The sequence below is a fragment of the Centrocercus urophasianus genome, unplaced genomic scaffold (assembly GCF_019232065.1).
Source record: "Centrocercus urophasianus isolate 14NV4802_14NV808 unplaced genomic scaffold, USGS_Curo_1.0 seq_11, whole genome shotgun sequence".
NCBI lineage: Eukaryota > Metazoa > Chordata > Aves > Galliformes > Phasianidae > Centrocercus > Centrocercus urophasianus.
The window spans coordinates 19,881,578-19,906,653 of record NW_024884253.1 but is presented as its reverse complement, the minus strand read 5'-3'; the positions used below and the strand labels follow the sequence as shown (position 1 = coordinate 19,906,653).

The 25,076-nt window shown below is 35.8% G+C and overlaps 1 protein-coding gene across 6 annotated transcripts in view; it reads left to right on the top strand.

Moving 5' to 3' along the window:
• VPS13B (vacuolar protein sorting 13 homolog B) overlaps positions 1 to 25,076 on the top strand; it is a 417,159-nt gene that overhangs the window by 275,317 nt on the left and 116,766 nt on the right. For all 6 annotated transcript variants that reach the window (XM_042834797.1, XM_042834830.1, XM_042834815.1 and 3 more), the window contains exons 32-33: positions 2,832 to 2,958; positions 4,506 to 4,649. In XM_042834797.1, coding sequence (XP_042690731.1) covers positions 2,832 to 2,958; positions 4,506 to 4,649 — 271 coding nt within the window. The remainder of the gene's footprint in view (positions 1 to 2,831; positions 2,959 to 4,505; positions 4,650 to 25,076) is intronic.

The following is a 25,076-nucleotide window of genomic DNA, read 5'->3' as shown; positions in this document are numbered from 1 at the left end:
TGAGTGGATGTAATCAGATGCTGATGACTGGATCTGACGTAGTCTAATGTTCTTGCTTTGATTATGAAATTCTGTTCTTCACATTTCTTTTTCTCATCTTCTCAATGTTTTCTGTCATATTAATCATTAGATATATCTTTGCTTTCAAGATATTTCCAGATTTCTGTGTCTACGAATTTCCCCTTTCACATCTTCCTTCATTTGCTTTAACTCATCTACACTCACTGCTCATTAAACCTCATCACACCAGTTACCAGGGCCACCACATTGAATTTTTTGAGCACTTCCTTGCTCATTCCTAGGTTATCTTACTGGTTTAATTTCCTGTAAACACTCACAAAAGTACTGCAGTGTTTTCTTTCACATGCTTAAAAAACAAGTAAACCAGCTGTATTACAGTATAATAGAACAAATCATAAAATAGTGATTAGTTTGCCACTGTACTGGTACTTTTATGTACAGTGCTGTTAGCTGTTCCTTTTTCCTTCCCAATATGAACTGTAAGCCTTTGAGGACGTTTTTGTCCTGTGTTTTCACAGTGTGGACCTGTGGTTGGTATTCAGTGTCCATGTAATTATCTGATATAGCCTAAATTTAGAACTAAACATAAGGCACCTCCAAATCTTTTTGCTGTCTTGTTGTTCTGTGTTAACATATGGACTTTGAAATGTGCAGGACTTCTAAGTGTAGAAGATCAACTGCTTTAACATCTCTAAAAGTACTAGCTTTTCCCTTTTTTTTCCCCCTCCTCTCCAAGACAAATATATAACAGATGCACAAATGAACCACGGAATGAATGTGCTGCAGACACAGAGCCATCATTACACTCTTCACAATCAAGTTTTTTCATAAGCTCATGTGGCGTACACCTGTGTTAAGTTAACGGTGCACTTAGGTGCAGTGTGGAAGACTTAATTCAAAGTGGAATTTGTTTCTTTGTTCCTTTTGTGCACTTTCTCATATCCTTTCCCCTCGTTATTTAGTGTGCTCAGTTTGCCTTCTGTTTGTACTTACAATTATTTTGCTAATGCTTGCCTGAGCTTCAAATTCACCATCTAGAAATGTAGAAACTAGTAAGTAGAGCAGGACAGAAATACCACATAAGAGTTATTTAAAATAATGATATAAAAATCAGCAGTCAGTCTGTATTACCAAAAGAGTTATTTAAGATGCAGTGCACTGCTCGGGTAGTGTTTGAAAATTAAGAAATGGGTGTATCTGTAAGCTTGAAAAGTAATTTGAACAATGACTGGAAAGAGCCAGTTGCAGCTTCGGGCGTTAAAACATAACATGTTGTTATAGCTGTGTTTCATACTTATGAATCATACGTAGTAGCAGTTTTTTGTGCCATCACATGCAAGTTTTTCATAGAATAGATCTACTCCTTAGCTCTTTCATTTTTCTCAGAAACAAAGGCATTTCTTTCTCGTCTTTCTATGAAGGGGAAATAGGAACTGGGAAGAAAGCCATCTGGTTTAAATTTAGAAGGAAGGTGATGGCAGGGAGAAAAGCATTTGTTGACCTGGCAAAATCTAAGACTGGTCTCTCAGTTAAAGATGTTTACTAACCAACAACTGGTCTGCTTTCTAATTTGAGGATCTAATTAAGACCAGTTTGGCTTCAAAAACTATCTCTGCAGATTGGCAGAGTAACAGGTGACCCAAAACATTAAAGATTTTACTGGTGGATGGTAATTTTCCCAGTTACAATCAGGTTACTTCTAAGCATATTGCCGTAAGTAGTAGGCGGGGAACTTGACAGGGAAAGTCATTGAAGCAAAAGTTTGTTACACACTCCGTAGCATCTGCCAGTTCACTTCCATATACTGTTATCCTGAGTAAATTTCAAAGCCTACTGCATTTTATAAGGATACTTAAGTAAACTGTCAGTGAAATTTGAAGTATCAAAATAATAAAGGCAGTAAACTGTCATCTATGGTCATGTTGCTGGAAATATATCTAAGCCTGACTTTCATTCACACTGTCATAGCTATTTTATTTTGTTTTTGCTTAACTCTAAGCCTACAAATCAGCATTTGAGATTGCATGCATTTCGACAGAGTCGTTTCCAGAACATATAGCTGAGACTGAACAGTAGCTTCTTGATAATTCCTAGAGTTCTCCTTGGGGTATCTGGCAGTTATCTATAAGTTATGATAGTTAGAAAGAATTACTAAAAATCTATGTTGATGGAAGGGATTCTGCCAGTTTGAACTGTGTCTTCTTTTAAGGTCTGAGCACCATCTTGATCTCATTACATCTTTTTTTTTTTTCTTGATCAGAGGCTCTCACTTGGCACGTTATGGCAATAGATTTTGACCTGACCCAGAAGATTCTGGCCATTTGGCATGTGTTGTCGTAAGCTATTAGTGGTCTGTACATGATGGGCTTGTGCTTCTAGGCTTATTTTTTTGGTTAAAGAATTTATGAATTCAAATATGATTGAGAATGTTTTTTCATAAAATGAAGCAGGGATGTTTGAAAAATGCTGCTAATAAAGCTTATGTTTTTGTTCAAATGATTTTTTAAAATTCAGGTAAGCAATAGAATAATCAGTGTCAAATGCATCAGTTGTCTAACTGGAGATGGATTGAAGAGTATTAGTGTTTAAACATACTTCTTTCAGGAAATGGAAGCCTGCATTCAGATCTGTGTTTCGGATGATTTATAATGACTATATTTAATGCTCACCGAGGTAGCTAGCAAAAAAGCCAGACCAGTGGTGAAGCAGTTTTGCGCTACATGCTGGATGTAAAGATAAATACAGGAAGTTTATGCCTGTCAAAATTCGTAACGTGATTCAATCTTATCTTATTTCCCCCCTCTTTTTAGCATAAGACGGCATCAGGAAAGGAGAGCCATTTTAACTCCAATTTTAACAGATTTCACAGTTCGAATAACTGCTGCTCCTGCAATTATTTTTACAAAAATTGATGCTCCAGAGAATTTACACCCAGAGGTTAGTATAAAATTTGGAGAATCTTAAAATTTTACTGTTTTGCTATTTTAATCGTCTAGGTGTGGTAAGTTTTCAAATACAGACATTACAAGCTGCAAGAAAAAAAGTCTTAATTGTTAATTGTGGTGTCTCTTCTCTGCTGAATAAAAAATTTGAGAAAGGAATTTGATATTAAAGACAGCCTGTCCAGATAAGCCTGTTTGCAATACAGAAAACGGGTATCCTTAAAAGATTTTTGATGGAAAGGTGTTGAGAAGAGTGCATTATCAAACATTGTATTTGCAGTCTTCTCATAAAAAAAACCTGAAAATACAATCTATATACTGTCTGTAAGACACAGTTTGATCTGTGTTCTTTTTAGCAGGCTTTCAAGCCCACAGATTTCCACAAATCATTTACTCCCCAATCATTATTGTGAGAACTTCAAGTTATTCCAGATTTAACAATCACTTTTACCAGTCTATGGGTCAACGTGTTCATGAGTAGTCTGTGAAGCATGTTGCACAAATAGAGTATTGGCTCTCTTTTTGGTATAGTTTAGAGCTCAAAAATCTAAAACATTTTATGTAAGGGAGGTGCCAGTAAGTTTTTGTCTGCTCACAAGGAATATTTCTCATGATAGCTACCTCCTGGAAAGAATAGACAGACCTAGTGCAGAAATATAAAGGGTATTAAGTTTGTATTACAACATGTAGTAGATGTGTACAGTTGGAAAACAGATAATGCATATGGAAAGAAAAAATTTGCAACTTAATGTTTTATGTAAAGGGTTGTCATAAATGCAGATGAAAAATATAAAACAAAAATAAAGAAAAAATCTCTGAGCTTTTCTAATCCTAATATTCATGAATTCCAATGTGTTTGCTACTTAAATTTGTCTTATTATCTGTTCACCGGATGACATTCTCTGATGGAGAGGTCTATTTTAGATTACTCAGAGCTTGAACACTGTGCACTTACTTCTCATGGGAAGTAATGGGAAGTATGGGAAACAACCCTTCTGGACTGATCCTGTTTTTCTTCTCTTTCTTGCCAGCAATAGGAAATAGGTTTTCTTGTGCTAGATAACATCAATAGCATAGAGACCATACAGCTAACTTTGCCAAGGTTTGTCTGGTTTACAGTCACAGAGAAACCAGGTTGGTTATCACTGAGTTCCAGTTCCTGATTTACATGATTTCATTGTAAAACAAGTTGAGTTTATGTTCCATCAAAAGTAAGATGTTTCTACATGTATCCATTGCCAAAGAAATAAAAACCAAAATGTGATAGCCCACTATTTGATATTACCAATAAATGGAAACAAGACCTCACACGAGATGCTTTCCTTGCAAAATATAATAGTTACATACGCTGTGGAAAGCAACGCAAAGAATATTCCACATCCTTGTTTAGAATGCTGAAATACCACAATCTACTAAGCATCAATACTTTATATCAGTGCTGAAGCATAGACTACAGCAGTGGAGCATAATACAGTTACACAGAAGCTGAAAATTATTTGCTCAGTAGCTGTTATCTAATATTTTCCCTTCATTCCTCCATAGGAAATTTTGGTATGTGGTCATTCTTTGGAGGTCAATGTGACAACAAATCTGGATTTCTTCCTCAATGTGGCTCAAGTACAGCTTCTTCAGCAGCTGGTGGAAGCCAACATGATTGGACTGGAACCTTCCAGTACCATTAATGAGGTAGGTTTTTCTCTAGTTGCAGGTAATTTCTCTTTACAATATTGCAGCAGATGTTCACATCACCTCCAGTGACAAAAATCATGCAAGTAAGTGAAATACATGTTTTATTGCTATTTTTTTTGGTCAGTCTTAAATTGCATTCTAATGTTCTAATGATAGAGTGTTACCCTAGTAAGAATGTCATTCAGTAAATCAGGTTAATTTGCAACAGCTTTTGTGCAAGAATGATTATCTCATGTAAATGATAGAAGAAGAAATTTTAAAGCAAGTTTTTGACAGTGTTTCATTTGACTGAAACTTTGGCATTTTCTCATTAGCTAAGTGTTCACATATGTACATACTAATTATATGCTTCATTAAAACCAGCGTAATATAAAATATTCCCTGTGCCTCATAACCACTACTTATATTATTTTTTTTTCTCTCCAGTTCATAGAATTCAATCATTCTCTGAATCTTCTTGTACTTATTCTGTGAGTGAGATAATGGTACACGAGGGATACTTTATCTTCAGAATAATTAATATTTCCTTTTTATTTATTTATTTTTCCTGGAATCTCGTAGTGTTCAGCATCTTCTGAATTTGTAAGGCAAGACACAACTCTTCCTTTCCAAAAATTGAGCTAATGAGAATCTGAAGAAACTTTTCCTTTTTCCTGCCCACACAGATTCTGCATCACTGTATGTCTGGATGGAAGTGGGAAATAATTTAGAGGAGCCAAACTGCTTATATTTCACTCTCCTCATCCTGTCAAATCCCAGAAGTTGTTTGTAGCCTGCTAATCTATGTATCACATCATACTCCTTCTCCTTTATCCCTTCCAAATCATGGAGTAAATAAAGGTTGTTTTTTTCACAGTTGTTGAAATATGAAAGTTATAGCAATGAAATGCAATCTGTCTTTGTCTTCCTTGGATACTTTGCAGACACAGGGCCTCTTTTGGATATGAACATTATAAATAAGTATGTATGGGAATATCTTTAATAATTTGTGAAGCAGTGTTTTCCCATTGTCAGCAGAATGGATAGAATCAGATTAACCCCACATTTGTATAGGTGCCAAGAACTTTAATTTTGAGTTGGCACTGTTCAGAAGTACTGTGCAACTGATGTGGACCATATAAATTTATAAGCAGTTTACTAAGCTATTTCTGTAAGCTTTTGGTTGACTACATCCCAAGATGTTTATTTGTTCTTTATTATTATCTTCCTTGCATTTTTTAGGTCCTTGTAATGAGTAACAGAATATTTCTGTTTCAAGGTGCTGCTTGCTTTCTCATAGAGAACCCACATAGAATTATTCATACTTCACACCTGCTTATTATTTCTTTGCAAGAATCAAAACATAGCTTAGGTTGAAAGGCATCTCTGGACACCATTCTTTTGCTTGAAGCAAGACTACTAAAGTCAGGCTTTCCAGTACACCTTCCAGCAATTCTTTCTGTATTTCCCAGGTCAGAGGTTGCATTACCTCTTTGGGTAACTTTTCTGTGATTAACTCTCACTCTGGCAAATCTCTATATCTATTTTGCTTAATAAAGGTATTAACCATCGCCTCTCAGTATTTCATTTCAGAATCCAAAAACGTGATTTCATTAATGGTTTATCGATACAGTTTTGTTGGAGGCATTAGCTGTGCTTTGATGGATTGACATTGATACTGGACTTTTTGCATTTTAGTCACTATTTAAGCAGAACTAACTGAAATTCTTAGTGATTTATGAACTTAAGTAAATTAGGAGGTTTAGCAAACTTTAATGAAATCTTGTAGATTTCCAGAATGAAGATAAAAGTGGTAACTGGAAACAACATTTGAAGTAGCTAACTGTGGAAGTTGGGAGAATAAAGAGAAAATACACTGGATACATACTGGCTTTGATTAACATTGGAAAAAATTTTCTCATCTGTATTGAAGGAGAAAAATAAGGAAAAAAAAATTATGTGTGCGTTTGGGAGAGGGGAGCAGCACTAAAGCTGTGAAAACCCTTATATTTTCCCAAATATATTACTAGGTCAAATCCTGAGGATTGTTGAGCAAATATAAACATCATTAATCTTAGTTGCGAAATTTGATTTAACTTGAAGTTCTTGGTAAATAGAAGGATTAAGTAATTGTCTCTTGCCTCAAAAATACTATGCACCGTGTTGCTCTGTTTTGGTGACATTTATATATATTTAATTATCAAATTGGAACTCTGAGCTTAATCTTTAAAAGTGTGATTTCCAAATGGACTGCATTTGGTGGTTTATACGGCAACGGTGTAAGAAATAGTGTGGACAAAAATAATGAAGAAGTGATGATTTATGTGTAAATCTTTCTTTTAAGTGCTTTAATATTCTGTGAAGAATTTCATGCCGGGTCTGCACTGTGGTGTTTTCACTTACAGTAAGCCCTAATTTTACACTCTCTTATAAATTCATCTTTGATGTACAATATACCTATTATACTGTCTTCTTCATAGAGTATGGTCTATTGTTGCAAAGAATATTGCTTTGATCTGCTTGGCAGTTTTAAAGTATGGGCGCATATGTGGTGTATGATGAATTACTTGAGGGATAAAGAATGTTGCTGCCTTTTCATAATTATTCACTATTTTGGAATTAATATATGCCAAAATCTTACAAGAAGAAGATATAATACTTGCACATGGAGAGCAGAAACAGAAGTGCTAGGAAAAGAAATATGGGAGTGAAGCGTTTTTAGTATACTATATTTCTTCAGTGATGCACCTAAGATTATAGGTGAAATTTTAATAAAAGGGCTATTTTCTTGAAGAAAAAAGCTTCCTCTAAAAGTTTCTTAAATAGCCTTGGAAATTTAATATTCTGGTAGAACTCTCTCAGTATAAATGATTATTGGTTTTAATGCTGATTAGTGATAGAACAGGTGAGTTCCCAAGGAGTTGCTTAGTCTGGCAAATCCATTTCCTGATGTCCGTCACTGAATATCCGGAGATTTTTTGTAAAAGAGCATCTATTTGTCATACAAGCATTTAGAAGTGGAAAATATAAGAAGTCCTCTTTGAAAAAGAAATGAAATGCAAAACAACACTTTTGTGGTCTGATCCTTTTAATACAAACATGCATGGATAACATATCTTACTGCAAGCCAATGTATCTTCTACTCCTGAATGTAAATATGGTCATTGAGATCATTAATCTATTTTTAGTTTAGTTTTGGTTTCGTTTTGTTTTGTTTTGTTTTTTGTATGAATTACATCTCTGTAAGCCTCAAAGTAAGGCTAGACTTGTTGAAAAATATTATTTCTACACAATTATTAATTTTGGTTAAACTCTACGAAAAGAGTGTTCCTGTTTAATTACTATCTACTTTAGAAGTAAGGATTAATATAGTTATATACAGAAAATGCAGTTATTTTCTATCTTCTCTGAAGAACTTAAAAGATATTTTCAAATCCTTACTTTGTCTTCACAATGTTTTTATGAGGATTATGGCTTTAGGTGAGAAAACAACTGCACTAGTGAGTACAAGATGCTTGGTTATTAAATGGAAGTTAAGGATCTGAAATCTTTTGCAGAAGATGTCATCTGAAGTTTTCACCCACTCTTTGTCTTCTGGCAGTGTATTTCCTCCTAACCCCTCCATCCCTATTTGTCATATAGTCTTGTTTGTTTATGTTCTGCTTGCTTGCTTCAGTAGGCTTTAAGTTGATACCTATTCTACATAAATTGAATGTCACACAGGTAGCTGATAACACAATAATGAACACAGTAATGAAGTAACACAGTAATGAAAACAAGTATAATGTATTTTTTGAAGCAATCACACCCATATATGTCATCTTTTCCATCCGTCATTATTTTCACATTCAGGAATTTTTAATTGCAGTGATGAATGTAATATTCAACGTTCAACTGTTGCAAGTATAGAAGTATTTGCACACAGCAGAACTAGAAGCTGTTTTGGATCCCTCTAAGATCTCTCTGACATTGTGTTATTTCTGCCATCTAAACAGTGAAAAAAGCTTCCAGAATTCTTCAGCTTACTTGCTGTTACCATACTTACGTGTTGTTAGTGATTAGAATACAGCAGATCTTGCACAAATGTGAAGTATTCCTGTTCAACTTAAAGAGAAAGTTTCTCCTGAAGTTGAGGTGGTGAAGGGTAGAGCCTTCTGTTGAAATGGTCACACACAGAGTAATCTGGAACTGAAATGTCTGGCTGGAATTTCAAATTGTAACAGGTATATATCTCAAGCATAATTTGCATTAATTGCCAATACCAGTGGACACAAATTGTCATTCATCTGGGAGCAGTGTTGAGCAAAAAGAATGGAAAGCTGGTGTCAGAAGGTCTTTGTTTTCTTACAGAAATTCAGGGCATGACCTGTTGATGCTTTCTGCTTTTATAGTATCTGCTTCTAGGTATTTGACTTCTGAGGGCTGTGTCTAGGCTTTCCAAGCACAGGCCTCAGCAGCGTTCATCAGCCTGCCAGATGATGTTTTGCTTCTAGACCTGGCATTTGGCCAATCACTTTGAGTGAACTCCACCAGCAGATGTGACATGTTCCATAAGGCTTAGCCCACACTCGGATAAATTGCAAAGACAACCCACCAGCTTCCTGAATAAATGATATTAATATGGGGGAAAAAAAGCAAAAGTTTTTTCAACTTTCGGTTTTTGTTCTTTCACAATGCAAATTTTTGGAGTCCAATATAGCTAATACAAAGATTGTACATTTTGTAGCAATCAGGATGTTACCTGTAATCCTCACAATAATAGGAAAGGCTGGGGGAAGTACAGCGCTTATCTGCTCAGAACCCAAACAATACTACCAAACACCTCAGCGAGTGATAGGCAACACACTAACTGCAGCAAATTAGCTGTTGACTGAGATGTCCAAGATGGGAAAGGCAGGCAGCTATAATCTATAGCAGCCAATTTCTTTATAGGCCGGCTGAATCAATCTCTACTGATTCGTCATATTAGAGAGTATACAGGAGTACCTGCAGAAGATATGTCATTCTCTGTCATTGCAGATTAAGTTTAAGAAAACATTTCTGGTAAGTTGTGATATGCTGCAAAATACTGGCTCTGGAAGTTTGGAAGAGTACTCCTCTATTCTTTTTTACTTACACTTCTTTTTCCTATGCATATGTCTGCTATCAGAGAACAGGAGTCTGAAAGGTCCCTTGGTTTGACCAGCGCGGCCATTTATATGTCCTCTTCTAGCAGATAATTTCAGTTTATGGTACTCTCATCAATCGCCTGTTGTTGCTTCATGGTGTGGTAAAAAGCATGATCGTTGGCAGATATGTGCAAAAGTGCCATTGCAATTGCACCTCACATAAAATTTGAAGGAGGGATAGCTAATGGAGTTCATAGCAGTCTTTTTTGTCAATGATACTTTAAGAGAGCAGGCTCTCTTGAGCAAAGAGCAATTAAATGAAACTTCACGTGAGCTTATCAATTATTACCACTATGGAAAACGAGACAAAAAATCAAATCACATAAAAAAAATCTCTTTTTTTTAATTGAAGACAAACGCCACTTTGTTTTCCATTTGTATTTTGTTTAAAAATAATAAAAGTCAGAAAACTGGTAAAACAAGTTCCAGATAATACTACTTAAGAAGTCAGACAGCCAAAGTGTGAAGTGGCAGAGGCACATGTTGCACAGATGTTATGTCGGCTGGTTAGTATCCGTATGGAAAGCTTGTGTAATTGGAAGTATTTTTAGTATGCTGAAACTTTGAGAAGTTGGCATCCTCATTTACAAGTTTCTTTTGAAGAATCTGTTTATCTTTTCCCTTTTGATTCCTGAAGTTTAAGGTAATCAGTGTTAGAGAGCCAAAACAGTCTCAGTTTCTGTATATTGTATGGGTCACACAAATTTAGGTATGTCTTGATGTTCAGAAGTGTGTTTGCACATAAAAAAGGTAATGTAGTATGAAGGTAGCTTCCTGAGGGGTTGTAGACTTTTTTCATTATACATTTGAAAATTGTTGCAGTAACTAGAAGCAGAGCAGACTTGGTGAATGTTTAACAAGAACATCCCAGAAACAATAGATATTGACATATTAGTCCGTAAAAAACTTCTCATAAAATTATCTTTCACAGTGTGCACATTTTTTGTCAGATCTTGCATATCTGCTCAATTTTGGTTCAGTTTTTAAGCTGTGAATTTTCATTTCAGGGAATGGGGGATAGTGCAGCATATATTCCTATATTGCTGATGTGCTGAGACAGTCCCCAGTGCCAGACTGGGTGGTGAATTGACTGAGAGGAGCCCTTAAGAGACTTGGGGATACTGATGGATGAAAAGTTGAGTATGTGCTGACAGTATGTGTGTGCAGCCTGGAAAGCCAACTGTACTTGGGCTGCATTAAAAGAGGGGTAGACAACAGAGTGACGGAGGTGATTGTCCCCCTCTGCTATGCCCTCGTGAGGCCCCACCTGGAGTATTGCATTCAGGCCTAGGACCCCCTGTAAGGGAAGGGTGTGGAGCTGTTGGAGTTGATCTAGAAATGGCCGCAAAGATGATCAGAGGGCTGGAGAACCTCCCCTATGAAGAGAGGCTCGGAGAACTGGTCTTGTTCACCCCAAAGAAGAAAGGGCTGTGGGGAGACCACACTGCAGCCTTTTGGTGCGTGGAGGGGGCTTGAAAGAAAGATGGGGAGAGACTTTCAACCAGGGCCTGTACTGACTGGGTTTCATGTGCCTTTTATTTTCTTAGTCTGTGTTACTTGATTATGTGAACCAGACCCTTGTCTGCTATATGGATTACACTACTTTTGTCTGACGCTAGCCTTAATGGGATAGAGTAAAAAAGAGAAATATTTTGACCAGTATCTTTATTAAATACCCTGCCTGAAAATATTTTGAATGTAAGTTGTGGATATTATTACATTATCAGGAACTTAAATGTTATCATATTTTAAAATAAAGATGTTTTCTAATAACAGTATGTGAAGTTGATTTAAAACTTTGGATTTCCAGATCATTTAATGTAGTAATCAAAAGAAGTTCTTTCTTACAGGGATTATAAAAATATTCATATAAAATAGGTCTAAAATTCAAACGGTTCCTTAAATCACAGAACATGTAGAAAAATCTCTAATTGTTTAACTTTGTAAAAAATAACAATAGTAAGGAAAACTAGAAACTGTATGAGAATTATGATAGTTTTCCCTAAATCATGAATATAGTTGAAAAAAATAATAGGTTGAGGGAAGTGATTTTCAGAATCTCTAAAAAGGCTGGACAGCATAGAGGCTCAAAACCATCATATGCAGAAGTGTGAGAGAGCATGTGCTTGGAGTTTCTCACACTATGGATATTGAATGTGTCATGGTGATGATTTGCTTAAACATCTGATGAGGAGACGAAAGTTTGAGTGGTAGGTCACACGAAGAATGATTGAGGGCTTTGCATTCTTTGATCCTTACTAATCTTCTCCTTCGAGTCATCTAATGCTGGCACATGTTAGAGTTTGGTTCTGAGGCAACTTTACCTTGAGACACCAACTGTTACAGTTTCTTCCCTATATAGAGCATCACCTGCTTGTTACTGCGAAAGACTTTATTCTTGACGCTAATGAACACATGGATGATCTAATTCCCTCAATTTGCAAATGAAATGTTGTTTTATTTCTTAAAGAGAAAGCTGAGGAATAAGAACAGAAAGGACAGTGTAAGCCAGTGAAACTTAACTGAAGTCATTGTCAGTGGATAGTGAGCAATCTTAACTTCTGAAATACTGTGTTTTCTTTGCAAGAAGAATCCTCACTTTCCTCTGACTTTCCTTCATGAGAAACAGTCTTTTTCATTCATTTTAACAAGCTTTTAGAGGTAAATAAAGCTAATATGATCCCTCTGTATGCCAGTCTTCCCAAATAGTATATACTACTTCATGTTCCCAGCCAAATTTGAAAGCAGACTGGAAGTCTTGATAGTAATTTTTCTTGTTTGTGAAAATCAGGAAATGGATGGAGAGAAACCAAACCAGGTATTACCACCGAGGGAAAGCCATCGTTCAGTAGTTGGCAGGAGACGCTGTTTATCCACTTGTGATCTGGTTGGTCAATTTGAGTTAAAATACGCTGCTTAATCTCATGTGGTTTTTCCTAAGTCCAGAATTTCACTTCAGCACTGTCCTGTTCCTTAAGGAATATTTTATCATGATTATGAATGTCTTCAAGTAGGCATAATCTTTCAGAATATAGTGCTGCTAATAGCTGCCTTCCTAATTCTTCAGTTTTTGTGGCCAGTGGGAGTCGGCTTTCATACTCAGTTAATGCTGCAACATCAGAAACTGCCTAACAGAATGTGACATTTTGTAACTCATGCCAGAGATTTTGGCAGGAAAAACAAATGTGGGTATTTTTTTCAAAAACTTATTTACCTGTTCTAGTAGGAGTTCAAAAGAATTTCATATTAGTTAAAGAGTGACAAAAATACTTGTATAAATAAAATTTCTTCTTTACCAATAGTGAGTTTAAACATGGAGGAGAATAGCCGTCTGTTTGTAAAAGATGTGGTGGATGCAAAGATATTCAACAGGTCCAAATTATTTCACTCTTTAGAATAAAGTGATATTTACAGGTTCCTCTCATTGAATTTGCATGAGTCTGACCTGCAGTAATCTCCTTGTGCCATTTGCAACAGTTTTACGCTGAGCAGGATTAGCTAGTCGTATTCCTCTAAGAATTTTTATAGTGTTTTAAACTAAAAAAGTATTTCCTCATCTTTGTTAAAATCAGATGGAAGTTTTTGCATTAAGTCTTGGTTTACAATTTCTGTTGAACAAAGTTATCTTCTTTGGTAGAATGACTTGTAAAGAGTTCAGATGAAGACAAACTTTTTGTATATATGGTATATTTTTTATTTTTATTTTATTTATATTTTATTATATATTATTATTTGTATATATGGTTGTTGTTTTGTTTATGACATCTTTCTTTTAGTGCAGCATTTAAAATTTTGGAATGGCTAAATGTTTTGAAAGATATATGGCAGGTAGTCATCTTCTGATCTTTTTTTTTTTGTCAGTGGGCTGTTCTGTTCATAAAGCTTTAAAAGTAAACTTGCGACTTGACAGTGTCAGAGGGAGCACTAAAAATGTAACTTCCTGAGAGTGCCAATAAAAACCCTCAGCTGGAATAGCTGAATAATACTTGCATCATTTTCCTGGTAGCACTACCAGTACTTGGAATCCCACATAGCCACTTGTCGGATGTTTTCCTGAAAATAAAGTGGCCTTTGGTTTGTTCAAGGATACTATCAAAATAAAATCCTAGCCAGTATCTTGAGTCATCACCATACCCTGTTTCCACTGATAGGAAGCTTTGTCTCATCATTTGATTTTATTGCCAAAAACAGCAAAAAGATCTTTTTGAAGGGCCGTGCAGTACTTTTTTGATACTTCCTATAAGCAGACACTTTTATTCCAGTAGAAACCTAGATGCAATTCATGTACTGGGAAGATGGCTGTAAATTTACTTTGTTACTAAGACTCTTCAATGCTTCTTTTCTGCAAAGATAAATAGAAAGGTGAGGAACTAAAGTAAACTCATCCTAAAGAGTAAGGCTTACAAGAAAGGGTCCATTTTGCAAAGCACATCAGGATGACTCAGAAGAATGTATGCATGCCTGTGGATATGGACATGCATACGTACACAGTGAATATCTGAAAATGTCTCATGAACAAATGTTTTGAGTTGCATGTTAGCCTGGAATGTGCAAGCATGCATAACTTAGGATTATACTTCAAATCTAAGCAGATTTTTTTCAACATATTTGAAATTACCCTAGAGTTTCATTTGTGCCCCTGTAATGCTGCTCAAATTGCATTTACAGTCACACTATGGAAATTTTGAGATGACTGTATTCAAAGTAGGTATTTTAAATGGAAGAATATAGTTTGATCCTTACCCTAATTGTTAACTTTTGTTTCTGAGACACTTGGAACAAAAGAGATCTGGGATGCACTACTCTTCCGTATCTCTGGAATAAGCCCAGGAATCATAGCTTTATGAAGTTTAATTTTTTACATAATTAAAATGTATTCCAACTAGCTGAAAATTTGTTTATTGTAGCTTATCTACTGTGTCAGCTTTAGAGAAAAAGCCATGAAGTTGGTTGACAGAGGCTTTGTGGTGTAGCCCAGCAGGTGGCTGTGCACCATACACTCATTTGTTCACTCGCCACTTCCCAGAGGGATGGAGGGGAGAATTGGAAAAAAAAAAAAAAAAAAAGAGTAGAACCCATGGGTTGAGCTAAAACTATTTACTAAGATAGAGAAAAGGAAAAGTATAATAGTTATGACTGTATATATATATGAATGTATAACAGGTGATGCACAAGCAATTGCTCACCATCCCCCAACCCATGCCCAGTTAGCCCATGAGCAGCAGAAGCGAGTGACATGAACTCCCATCCCCTCCAAAATTGATCTCATATGGCATGGAATATTCCTTTGGCCAGTTTAAGTCAGCTCTCCTTATTCTGTTTCCTCCCAGCTCCTTGTAGCCTTCACTGAGAACCGCCTTGGCTCTGTACAACATTGCTTAGCCGCAGCTATAAACAGTGGTATGTTCAGCACTGTTTTCCTCCTTGAAGCAAAACAGCATTATACCAGACACTGAAGATAAGTCCATTCCAGCTGAAACTAAGACAATATTCACCCGTTATTTCATACTATTTACAGGTCCCACAATTTCTACACATCCTAATCAATTACCATCACCTTTTTTTTTTTTTTTTTCATATATACGCACACATATTGTTTCCATAGTCAATCCATTTAGTTCGTAACTTTAAAATTCATCTGTCATAGCACTCCTTTGGTGCAGAAGAGGTAATTCAGTTTTCATGAATTTTTTTGCTTGTACTGCTGCCTCTTCCTTCGTTCGTAACTCAGTGGGAAAAGACAGTTGTGTTGGTTAGCTGTCTTACAGGATTCAAAGGAGGAGTTCTGGCAAAATGAGCAATCCTGATGCTAGCAAAGATTTTTTTTGTTACTGTTTCTGAATTCATCTGAAACCCAACAATTTATTTTTGTGCTATGTTCTCTTGCAGGAAACTTCATTTATCTCAGCAGCAATAATTCCCAATAGTCTTGAATATTTGAATGTTGTACTAGGTATTTGTTGAACAAGGCTGAGAATGTAATATTGTTCCTTCCCAGATACAGACACGTAGTTCAGACTAGAAGTATAATTAACAGTTTAGCTATTTGTGTGTGTTTGATGTATTCTGCCATCTACCAGAAAAGCCAATATTGTAAAATTGCAATAAACTACTTTTTAAGATTGAGAGCAATTAACCTTCAGTACAGGGACTAGGCTTTCCCCTTTCTGCCTCCAGTTACAAGGCCCACAAAGGACTGCTGTAGGCCTTGTTGCTTTGATTAATATGATAAAATCCAGTCCTATTTGTATTCTTATTTAGATAGTCTATTATCTATACAGTTATAGTTGTCTCACTGACATGCACTGCAGAATGTTTTTGGTGAGTACAGAGAAAATTGAAAAGCAGCGTATTTCCAATATTACAAATATTTCCATTTGTATATTTTTACAGCTAGCTTCACTCTGATTGAGATACCAGCTGCTGTATCAGTGAAATCATGGATTGTGATTGTGATAGACGCTGATATGAGTCATGCACATCATGCTAGTAACTTCTACTGAATCAAACTCAGATTTCCAGCCGTCTCAAATTACCCTGAACTAATTTCTGTAGTTAGCTGGCCACCAGTATCTATACAGAGACAAGATTCTAGAGCTATTAGATTTTTGTATGTACTATGTGACTGATGTTTCTGCTATGCTGGTCAATGTTTTTGCTTAGTATCATTTCATGTTATATTTTTTTTCCTCAGTATGTGTTTCTAGGAGGTGTTTCCAACTTATTTCATTAGCACTGTACCTTCTGCATAAACTACCTGTGACTCACTGCATGAATCAGGACTGAAAGCTTCGGTCTGGACTACTCCTAACATTTCCACTAATTTTAGCTCTCTCCATCAAAATATAGGAATATACTTTGCAATTTGGTAGAATACTATCAGAAATGAACACTGGCAACTATTTCATATTATTGGGAGGCCGGATAAAGTCAAGAATGCATAAAACTGAGCTTGTGCAGCAAAAAGGGCCCAGGAGTGCTGGCTGACAGCTGGCTTAGCATGTGCCAGCAGTGTGTCCAGATGACCAAGAAAGCAAATGGCATCCTGACCACTATCAAACATAGTGTGGCCAGCAGGATTAGGAAAGTGACTGTGCCTCTGTTCTCAGCACTGGTGATAGCACAACTCAAACACTGTGTTCAGTTTTGGACCCTTTGCTATAATGGCATAGAGTTGCTTGAGCATGTGCAAAGAATAACAAAGCTGGTGAAAGGATTAGAAAACAAGACTTTCAGGGAGTGACTGGAGGAACTGGGATTGTTTAATCTGGAGAAGAGAAAGTTGAGGGGAGACCTCATCACTGTCTCCAATTACCTGAAAGAAGATTGCAGCAAGGAGGGTATTGGTCTCTTTTCTGAAGTGATAGGACTTGAGGAAACAGTCTGAAGTTGCTCCAGAGGAGGTTAGATTGGTCGTAAGGAGGAGTTACTTCATGGAGAGGGTGAGCAAGCCTTGAAACAAGTTGTCCAGGGAAGAGGGGCACCATCCCTAGAGATATAAGAGACATTTGGACATGGTACTGAGGGACCTGGTTTAGTGATGAGACTTGTTAGGTCAGGTTGGCGGTTGTACTTGTTGATGTTGAACGTCTTTGCCAACATAGGTGATTCTTTGGTTGTAAAATTTGTTAACTGAATAGGGATCCCGCCCACAAATTTCATCCAGTTCGTCTGAAGAACAGTGAATTAAGGTAGTATTTTGGGAAGTCAGGAATCTTTTCTTCTTATAACTTCAAGAGTAATTAGGTGTGTGTGTTTGGACTAGTTCATCTGTAATCTTGCATGCATCATCTTTGGTTTCTTACTGGGATGTGTAATCTGGTCTCCAAAATTAGGTTGATAATGATCAGTCATTTGTGGTGATTCCTACGCTCCCAAAATGCAGAGAGGAGAAAGTAACAAAGATTCAGAATCACAAATAATTTTTCATGAAACTGTCATTGTCTTTCAGTAGGAGATGGACACCAAACTAATCAACGTGTTTTTTAAAATCTCCCGCTGTTTCATAAAATTCATTCCAACTGGCAAAAAGGCATTTTCTCCAGATAAGTGTTTATTAGATAATGAGCATCTGGGATTTCTGTGTTTATTAGCTCCTTGGTGTTCATTCTCAATAGGCTGGGTGCTTCACTGGGTATTTGTCCAGATTTGTCTGCTTTGAAGCCTAGCAAGTGTATTTATGCCAAAGATCAGTTGTGCCCAGCTACCAGATTAATAAATGTCAGGAGGTTAGTCTGGGTGAATTGCCAGTGTTCATGTATTTCTAAGCAAGCAGAACCTGAACTCAATTGCAGGCATTTCAGGAGTGTTGCAGCCTGTGCTGCAGACTGATAGAGAATTTTCCATTATGTAAAATGATATTGAAATCTGTTTTTTAAATAAAAGATGTACGTTTTTGTGATATGTATTTGTATATATGATATCAATATAAGTACATGGTAAAGATTATCTCTGTAAGCATTTAAAATTTGTTAGTATTTGTGTAGTAATTCAAGCAGAACATTGGTCGCTTATATGCTGTTGGCTTTTTTTTTTTCCATTCATTGATTTTATACTTTTCTTTAACTCTTATTTTGCTGTAGATGAAATGTGAGTATTTTGTGATGGCCTACACCAAACTAACTGTATTCTGAAACTCTTAATTTACAGGTCTTTTGTTCTTATGGTACTTCATGTGCTTTATTTCCCCATGATGTCTTTTTGTAAGGTGCTCTACAGAAATTGAAAGATGATTTAGTCAAAAACTGAACAAGGTAGAAGTGTATCTGGCTTGATACACATGAAATGTAACAACTTCAAAAAAAAAAAAAAAATTAAGGCAGAGAAGATAATTTTCCAGACATCTGGAAGCTTTAAAACCTTAGGCACTCAACATCCCAGCATATATTTCAGTGAGCAATTGTGTGCCAGCAGTTGGATATTTCTCACTGGAGATTGCTGCACTGTGGATTTTTCTGGCATGTAGTCTGACTCAGTCTGACATTACTGGAAATAGTGTAGAAGGAAGTTTGTTGACTTGAGCAATGTTTGTGTGTAATATCTCCTTATCTGTTGTGGTTTTAGTTATTTTAATTGTCTTTAAGATGCTGAAAACATGCAAGGCTCTAATATATCTGAAGGAAAATGAGCATTTCATTTGGTACATGGTTCACTCCACACTTGTTTGATTAAGGGGCTGCAGGTAGATTCTATGTTCTCATAGTCAGCTAACAATTTACTGTGTTAGAATAATGACTAATTTTGTTGTTCATACATTCATTCATCCTTTCCTTGAAAACAATGTCTAAATTATCATTCCAATGCTTTGCTGAAACTGGCTTTGAATCGCTGCCATGGTATTTGGCATCTGGTTCTGCACCTTTTCAATTACTTTACAGAATATTGAATATTAGTTAATGGCAGAATATTCCAACTTACTCCAATGGGAGTAAACAACTTTGTTAAACTTCTCATCTCCGTATGTCATAACGCTGAATCATCTGATATTTCTGTATTTATTATTCTTAACTGATCTAAAAATTGTTGAGTTCTCCTTTAAAAATCCTCACCACTTAAGAGAGTTTCTGATCCATAATTGATCACCAGGTCAAGAAAACAGAGTGTGTTGCACCCAGTTTTTTTTGCACCTAATCCCAGTAGAGGAGGAAGTGCCACCCAGTAGCACTGTGATTTCCTAGGGCTGGTCAGTGGCAATACCCCTTCAAGTAATCCCACTGCAGGCTATGCAATGGCCAACCTATTTATGTTGCCATACTGGGCTCTGAAATATGACCATTGGTCTTCCTCTACTGGTTGAGTGTAGTCTTTCTGTTGTGAAACTACAGCCTTAAGTATTTAAACTTGCAAGTATTTACATGGTTGTTGTTGCTTGTTTTGTTGTGGTTTTTTTTTTCAGCACATCAGTGTATTTGAGTTAACTCAGCCTCATGATACGTTCAGTTAACTTGGTGAGACAAAGCTCTTTCTGTAAGATCAGATCAATGCTAAATCACAGTTTGGTTGAGTACTCTTTCTGCATGGAAATGGGATTTAAATCTGAGACTAGTACAACAGCAGCCTAATATTGAAACTTTAATGCTGAAATGCTAGAGAATATAATGCAAAATCAAGATGAAATATTTTTTCAGCAGGTCTAAGTGAAGTATACATGTAAGTCTCTCATGGGAAAAGATTGTTTCTTGGCCCAAACCTGAAAAAGAGTGTGCTAAAATGAACAAATCCTCATCGTGTTTAAAGTAAAAATATGTATTTATTTTAATACAGATTTTTTTTTTATGTAAAAAAAAGATGCAAACTTAAAATATCTGAAATTAAATTTGAAAAAGTAGTGCAAAAAGCTAATACGTTTTTTTAAAAAAATCTGTTACAATTACTGTTGGACAAAGAATTCTGCCAGATTTTAAACTGTTTTTCTTTCAACTTGTAAATACATCCATAATAATAATAATAATAATAATAATAATAATAATAATAAAAGAACATAGAGCCTTACTGGCCTTTAGTTGTATTGCATAACAAAAATGCTGCTTATATTAGGATTAAAAAACAATAATTGTGCTGGAGCTAGGATTTAGCATTTGCATATAACCATGTTACAATTGGGACATTTAGCATGGCTTTGATTTATGCATATTTGGATCAATGTTTAATAGAATGTGGCCTCTTAATCCAGATTTGAGGTGCTGGAAGAACATTACAGAAAAAAGCTGAGTTTGTACTGCTCCTCTCCATCCCATCTTTCACATAACTCCTGCAGTACTATGAAAACTCAAATTGAATTCTGGAGGTCTGTGAGACTATATACACCACAATCATGTAGTTTTACAGCAAATTCTGATTAAAAAGAAAATCTGTTAGTGAAAAAATACATTTGACTTTTATATGAAATTGTTTCAGAAATTTCTGATATTCCTAAGTTTTACTTAATTTAATCGTTCCCTTTTTGTAGGAAGCTTTGGATATAGAATTCTTTCTGCATTGTTACATCAGTACAAATGCCAACAAGTTGTCTATAGTAAGCTGCAGGACTGAAGTTTTAATTTAAAACTTAAGGGTAATTGTATTAGACCGGAAGAAGTAATTTAGTGCCATGAAATGTTTATGTGTGTGTTTCATTATATCTTCCATGTCAGATTAATGAGCCAGTGTAAAAAATGATTACCAGAATTTTAGTCATTTATATAACTTATGTACAAATCAAAATAAAACTGTTTTGTAGAACAATGTAATAAACAGCTTTACAAAAAAATAAATCTTTGGAAAACAGTGGTGCATCAAAGACAGAGAATCTTTGATGAAATAGATCAAGTATCTAGAATAAATCCAGAAAGAAAATACATGATGTTTTCTTCTTGATTCCAGTTTAAGCACAACATGGGGAAGAAAATGAAAGACATTCCTTTTTTGTAGCTCACTTTCTGTGGTAAGCAGTTTTTATTTCCATGAAAATACTACTGCTTTAGGAAGAGAAATAGAACTAGGTCACATGTCACAGTGATGTACCAGATGTGATTGGCACTTTGATTCTGTGGTTTCACACTTGTGACTCTTTCCATAATTTATGTAATGTGAAGAATGATCTCATGATTGGCTGAAGGTTTTTGATCAGAGTTAAGGAATGGCTGTGCTGGAGGCTGGAAATTTTACTTCAATAGAGCCATTATATAACCATAATTAATCTGAGAAGCTGGAAAATTATGCAGATGTAGATGTTTTTGATCTTGAGCAGTTGCACTTCCAAAGATTATATTGCTTACCGTGGATCTATTAATTAGATAATTAGTCTGTAAAGTGCCAGTATAAGAAAATAAAACTGATGGAAAGGTTTATAGTGGAATTTCACACATGTTTACATTTATTATTGTTGAAAACTCTTGAGAGACTAAGAAAGTGAAGATGTAATGAAAACCGTTGTCAGTTGTACAACACCATTCTCTGATTTGGAAAACATGTTAATAGTCTAAAGTCTATTTGTGTGTTTACCTTGATAGTTTTATTGCGTCTCTTTATGATGTGAAAACTTTGAAGATAAGACTCTACCATCTGAAAGCTTTTATCAGATAGAGAAAATAAATGAGTTACCTGGCTACGGTTGCACTGGCTTCAGGTGGGAGTGCTTGCCAATTCTGTAAAGCAAATCTATTTATTTACTTGGATTTTATGATGTACTTCTCAGTGTGTACTCAGTGTGCAGGACATGCTATTTCCATGCCCTTTCACTAGATGGATATATATGTCATATGCCCTATTGAACTCAAGGGGTTAAGCTAGAAAAGTTACCTATCTCAACACATGAAAAGGAAGAATTAGCCGTTGTTCCCTGGCTACTCGTGTAGCTTTCAACACCTTTCCTACGGGGTCTAGTATTGATAGGATATATAACTGTGAAAAGATGAGAAAATGCACTGAAGTGATCTAAGTAAACTATCATCTTGACATGTTTTTTCTAGCTATTGAAAACCTTTCCATATTGCAACTCATTCTGACAGTGAAACTGTAGAATTCCTCTGATTTAAGTACCATCTGGTTATGCTCAAAGCTTTAAAGCTATTATCTCAGCATAAAATTTCAGCATCCTATACTTTTTTCTTCGCCAAACTATCCATTTTTAAGCCACAAATATTTTTCCAGTCCTTTCAGATTTTATCTAAAAGTATATTTTAACAGTATTTAAATAGTTCTTAAACAATAACAATTTATCTTGATAGATGACATGCTGTGTTTTTTCATTTTATTTTAATTAGCCATTGTGGAACCAAATTCCCTTTTGTTTTACTCCTTTGAATATTGTTTAATTACAGTTATCATGCCAAATATCTTAAAGGTTATTTTACCAATACAGTTTCATTTAACATAAGCCATGTGGAATCAATAGTCCTGTTTCCTAAAGTGAATGCTTGGAAAATCTTACATTCATATGTTAAGAGTACACATCCTTTCCTCATTAGTTGGAAAGTACAGGGATTTTGGCACAGGTTCTGTGTGGAAGCATTGTGCAGCTTTTATATGGATTTTGTTTTTAGCCTTTGATGACACTGTTTAGAATAGGAAGTATCTAATAAGTAAAGCATTTTGTCTAATGTGCTGCCAGTGTGTTTAATATATGCCTGGAGGTCTGAAACATTATCTTCTCCACTACAGTAATATGCATTTAATTCTCTGAAAGCAGAAGGTCGAACTTTTAAAAGGGACTCAAAGTACATTTTCAACTAAAATAATTTAAAACACATGGGATAGGGGACCAGAGTAATGTACAGTTGGTTTTTATGGTTTAATCATAATCATGTTAATGCACACCAGTAGCTAATTAAAGAAAACTTTTATTGTTCATTTTAAATGGGTTATGTAAAAAGTAAGAGAATTGATATAATACAGCCCAATGATAAATGTTACCATTGCATTTGCTAGCAACAAGCTGATATCGCTGTTCGTGACATCTTTAAAGTAGTGGCCTATTTATTCTACAGTAAAGCAAAAATCTTTTCGGAGGAGTTATCCTGAGGGTCCTTGCCTCTCATGTGCTATCCCTTTAGAGGAATAGCTAAATGATGCCCAGGTTCATTACTAGGCATATTTTTGGGTTAACTGTGCGACTTGGAAGAGGACTCAATGCTTACTGAGCAGAAATAGATGCAAAAAGTCCCAGTGGTACTTCTGCACCTTTACTGTATAAACAGTAATGTTATTAAAGGCTGTCTTGCAAATCATTCCTCACTTGTTCCAACCTTTGTAATACATATGGTAAGAGAATAAATAAGTCAAAGTTTAATTGTGGAACTGGGTGGCATGGAAAATTGCAGTAGTATGTGATGCTTCTTTGCATTTTGGGCGGTGGTTCATGTCTCAAGCCGCTTAATACTGAACAGAAGTTGCCATCTGACTGCTGTTCAGTGACCTGCATGAATTGACTCAGGGGCCTCAGTAATTCTTTCAGCTGAGTGTCCACATAGCAGGAAACGCAGCAGTTGGGACCAATTAACACCCTTGCAGTAGTCTTAGCAGAGATGCTAAGATCTGAATGGGGATGGAGGCAGAGCTGCTTTTCTACCTTCCTTGAGGTGCTTCACACAGAAGAGTGTATTTAATACATATTGACTTAAAAAACAACACAGAAAAAAAGGAACTAGGTTTTTAGTCAAATACATTTGACCTAAAGAAGTGAGAAAATGCATTCAGAAAGCAGGAAGCAATTCTCCTCAGAACTCTGTTCTCTAAGAAGATTTTTTATAATTTTGAACTAAAGGCTATGCATCAATTAATTGCTGGGCGTAGCAGCACATGCCTTCTACTTCTTTTCGGTCAGTTTTTCCATGGAATGACATAGCAACATCGTTCCATAGCTCCATCCCTTCTGTCTTTTGCTGGCCCTGAATGCATGAGCAATGAAACCATCTATGTCATTTTGAAAGTACCATCAGTACAGGATATGGGCAAAACGCTTTATAGTTTACCAGACTGAGGGGCTGAGACATAAATAGTATAACTTTGCTAGCTTATCAGGAGGAGTCATGGTTCCTTTGCTTATAATGCAAGTAATTCGTTAGAATGGTCTCCAGATATTTTTACAGAGGCTGCATTAAAAGTGATATCACTTTTACAAGACAGTGATACGAGTCTGTCATACAAATCAGCCGCAAGGAAGTTTATTGGTTATTTGAAAAATATGTACATGAGTGCATCTGAAAAGGTTGTAACCAGAGCTGGCAAAAACCTTTTCAAAGAAAATCTCGGCTAGTTGAGGGTTCTGTTTTAGGATTTCCTCTGTAATACTTTTCTCCAGTATGGTCATGCCTTTAAAGAAAAAGGGGGAGGGTTTTTTTTTCCCTTTCGGAAAGAACAATATAAAGAAACCTTTTAAAAAAGCGGCTTTTCTTTAATGTCTCCAACCACCTTATTTCTACAGAGGGAGCAAATTGCAGGAGTGCCAGGGTCCACATTCTCTCCCAGTATTGTGTCCTCCTGTTGCTGTCAAAAACACTGTACTGCTTTGGATGAATTGTGAATCTGATTGATTAGGGCATTTCTTATGTTAACTTGTACTATATGGAGCAGAAATGTTTCTTCTGGGCAGCACAGATGGAAGTGCTGGTTATGCTGTGGAAGCTACGATGGGTGATACACATCTGCAAACTCCAAATGAATCACAGGGGTTGATTTACATCATGGTTGTTATTACTATTATTGAATTTATGCAGTCTTTTTTTTCCAAATAGTTTTGTGTATAGACTTCCTACCTTCTCTTCAAGTTCTTGTAGGATTTCTGTTTGTTTCAGTAGCA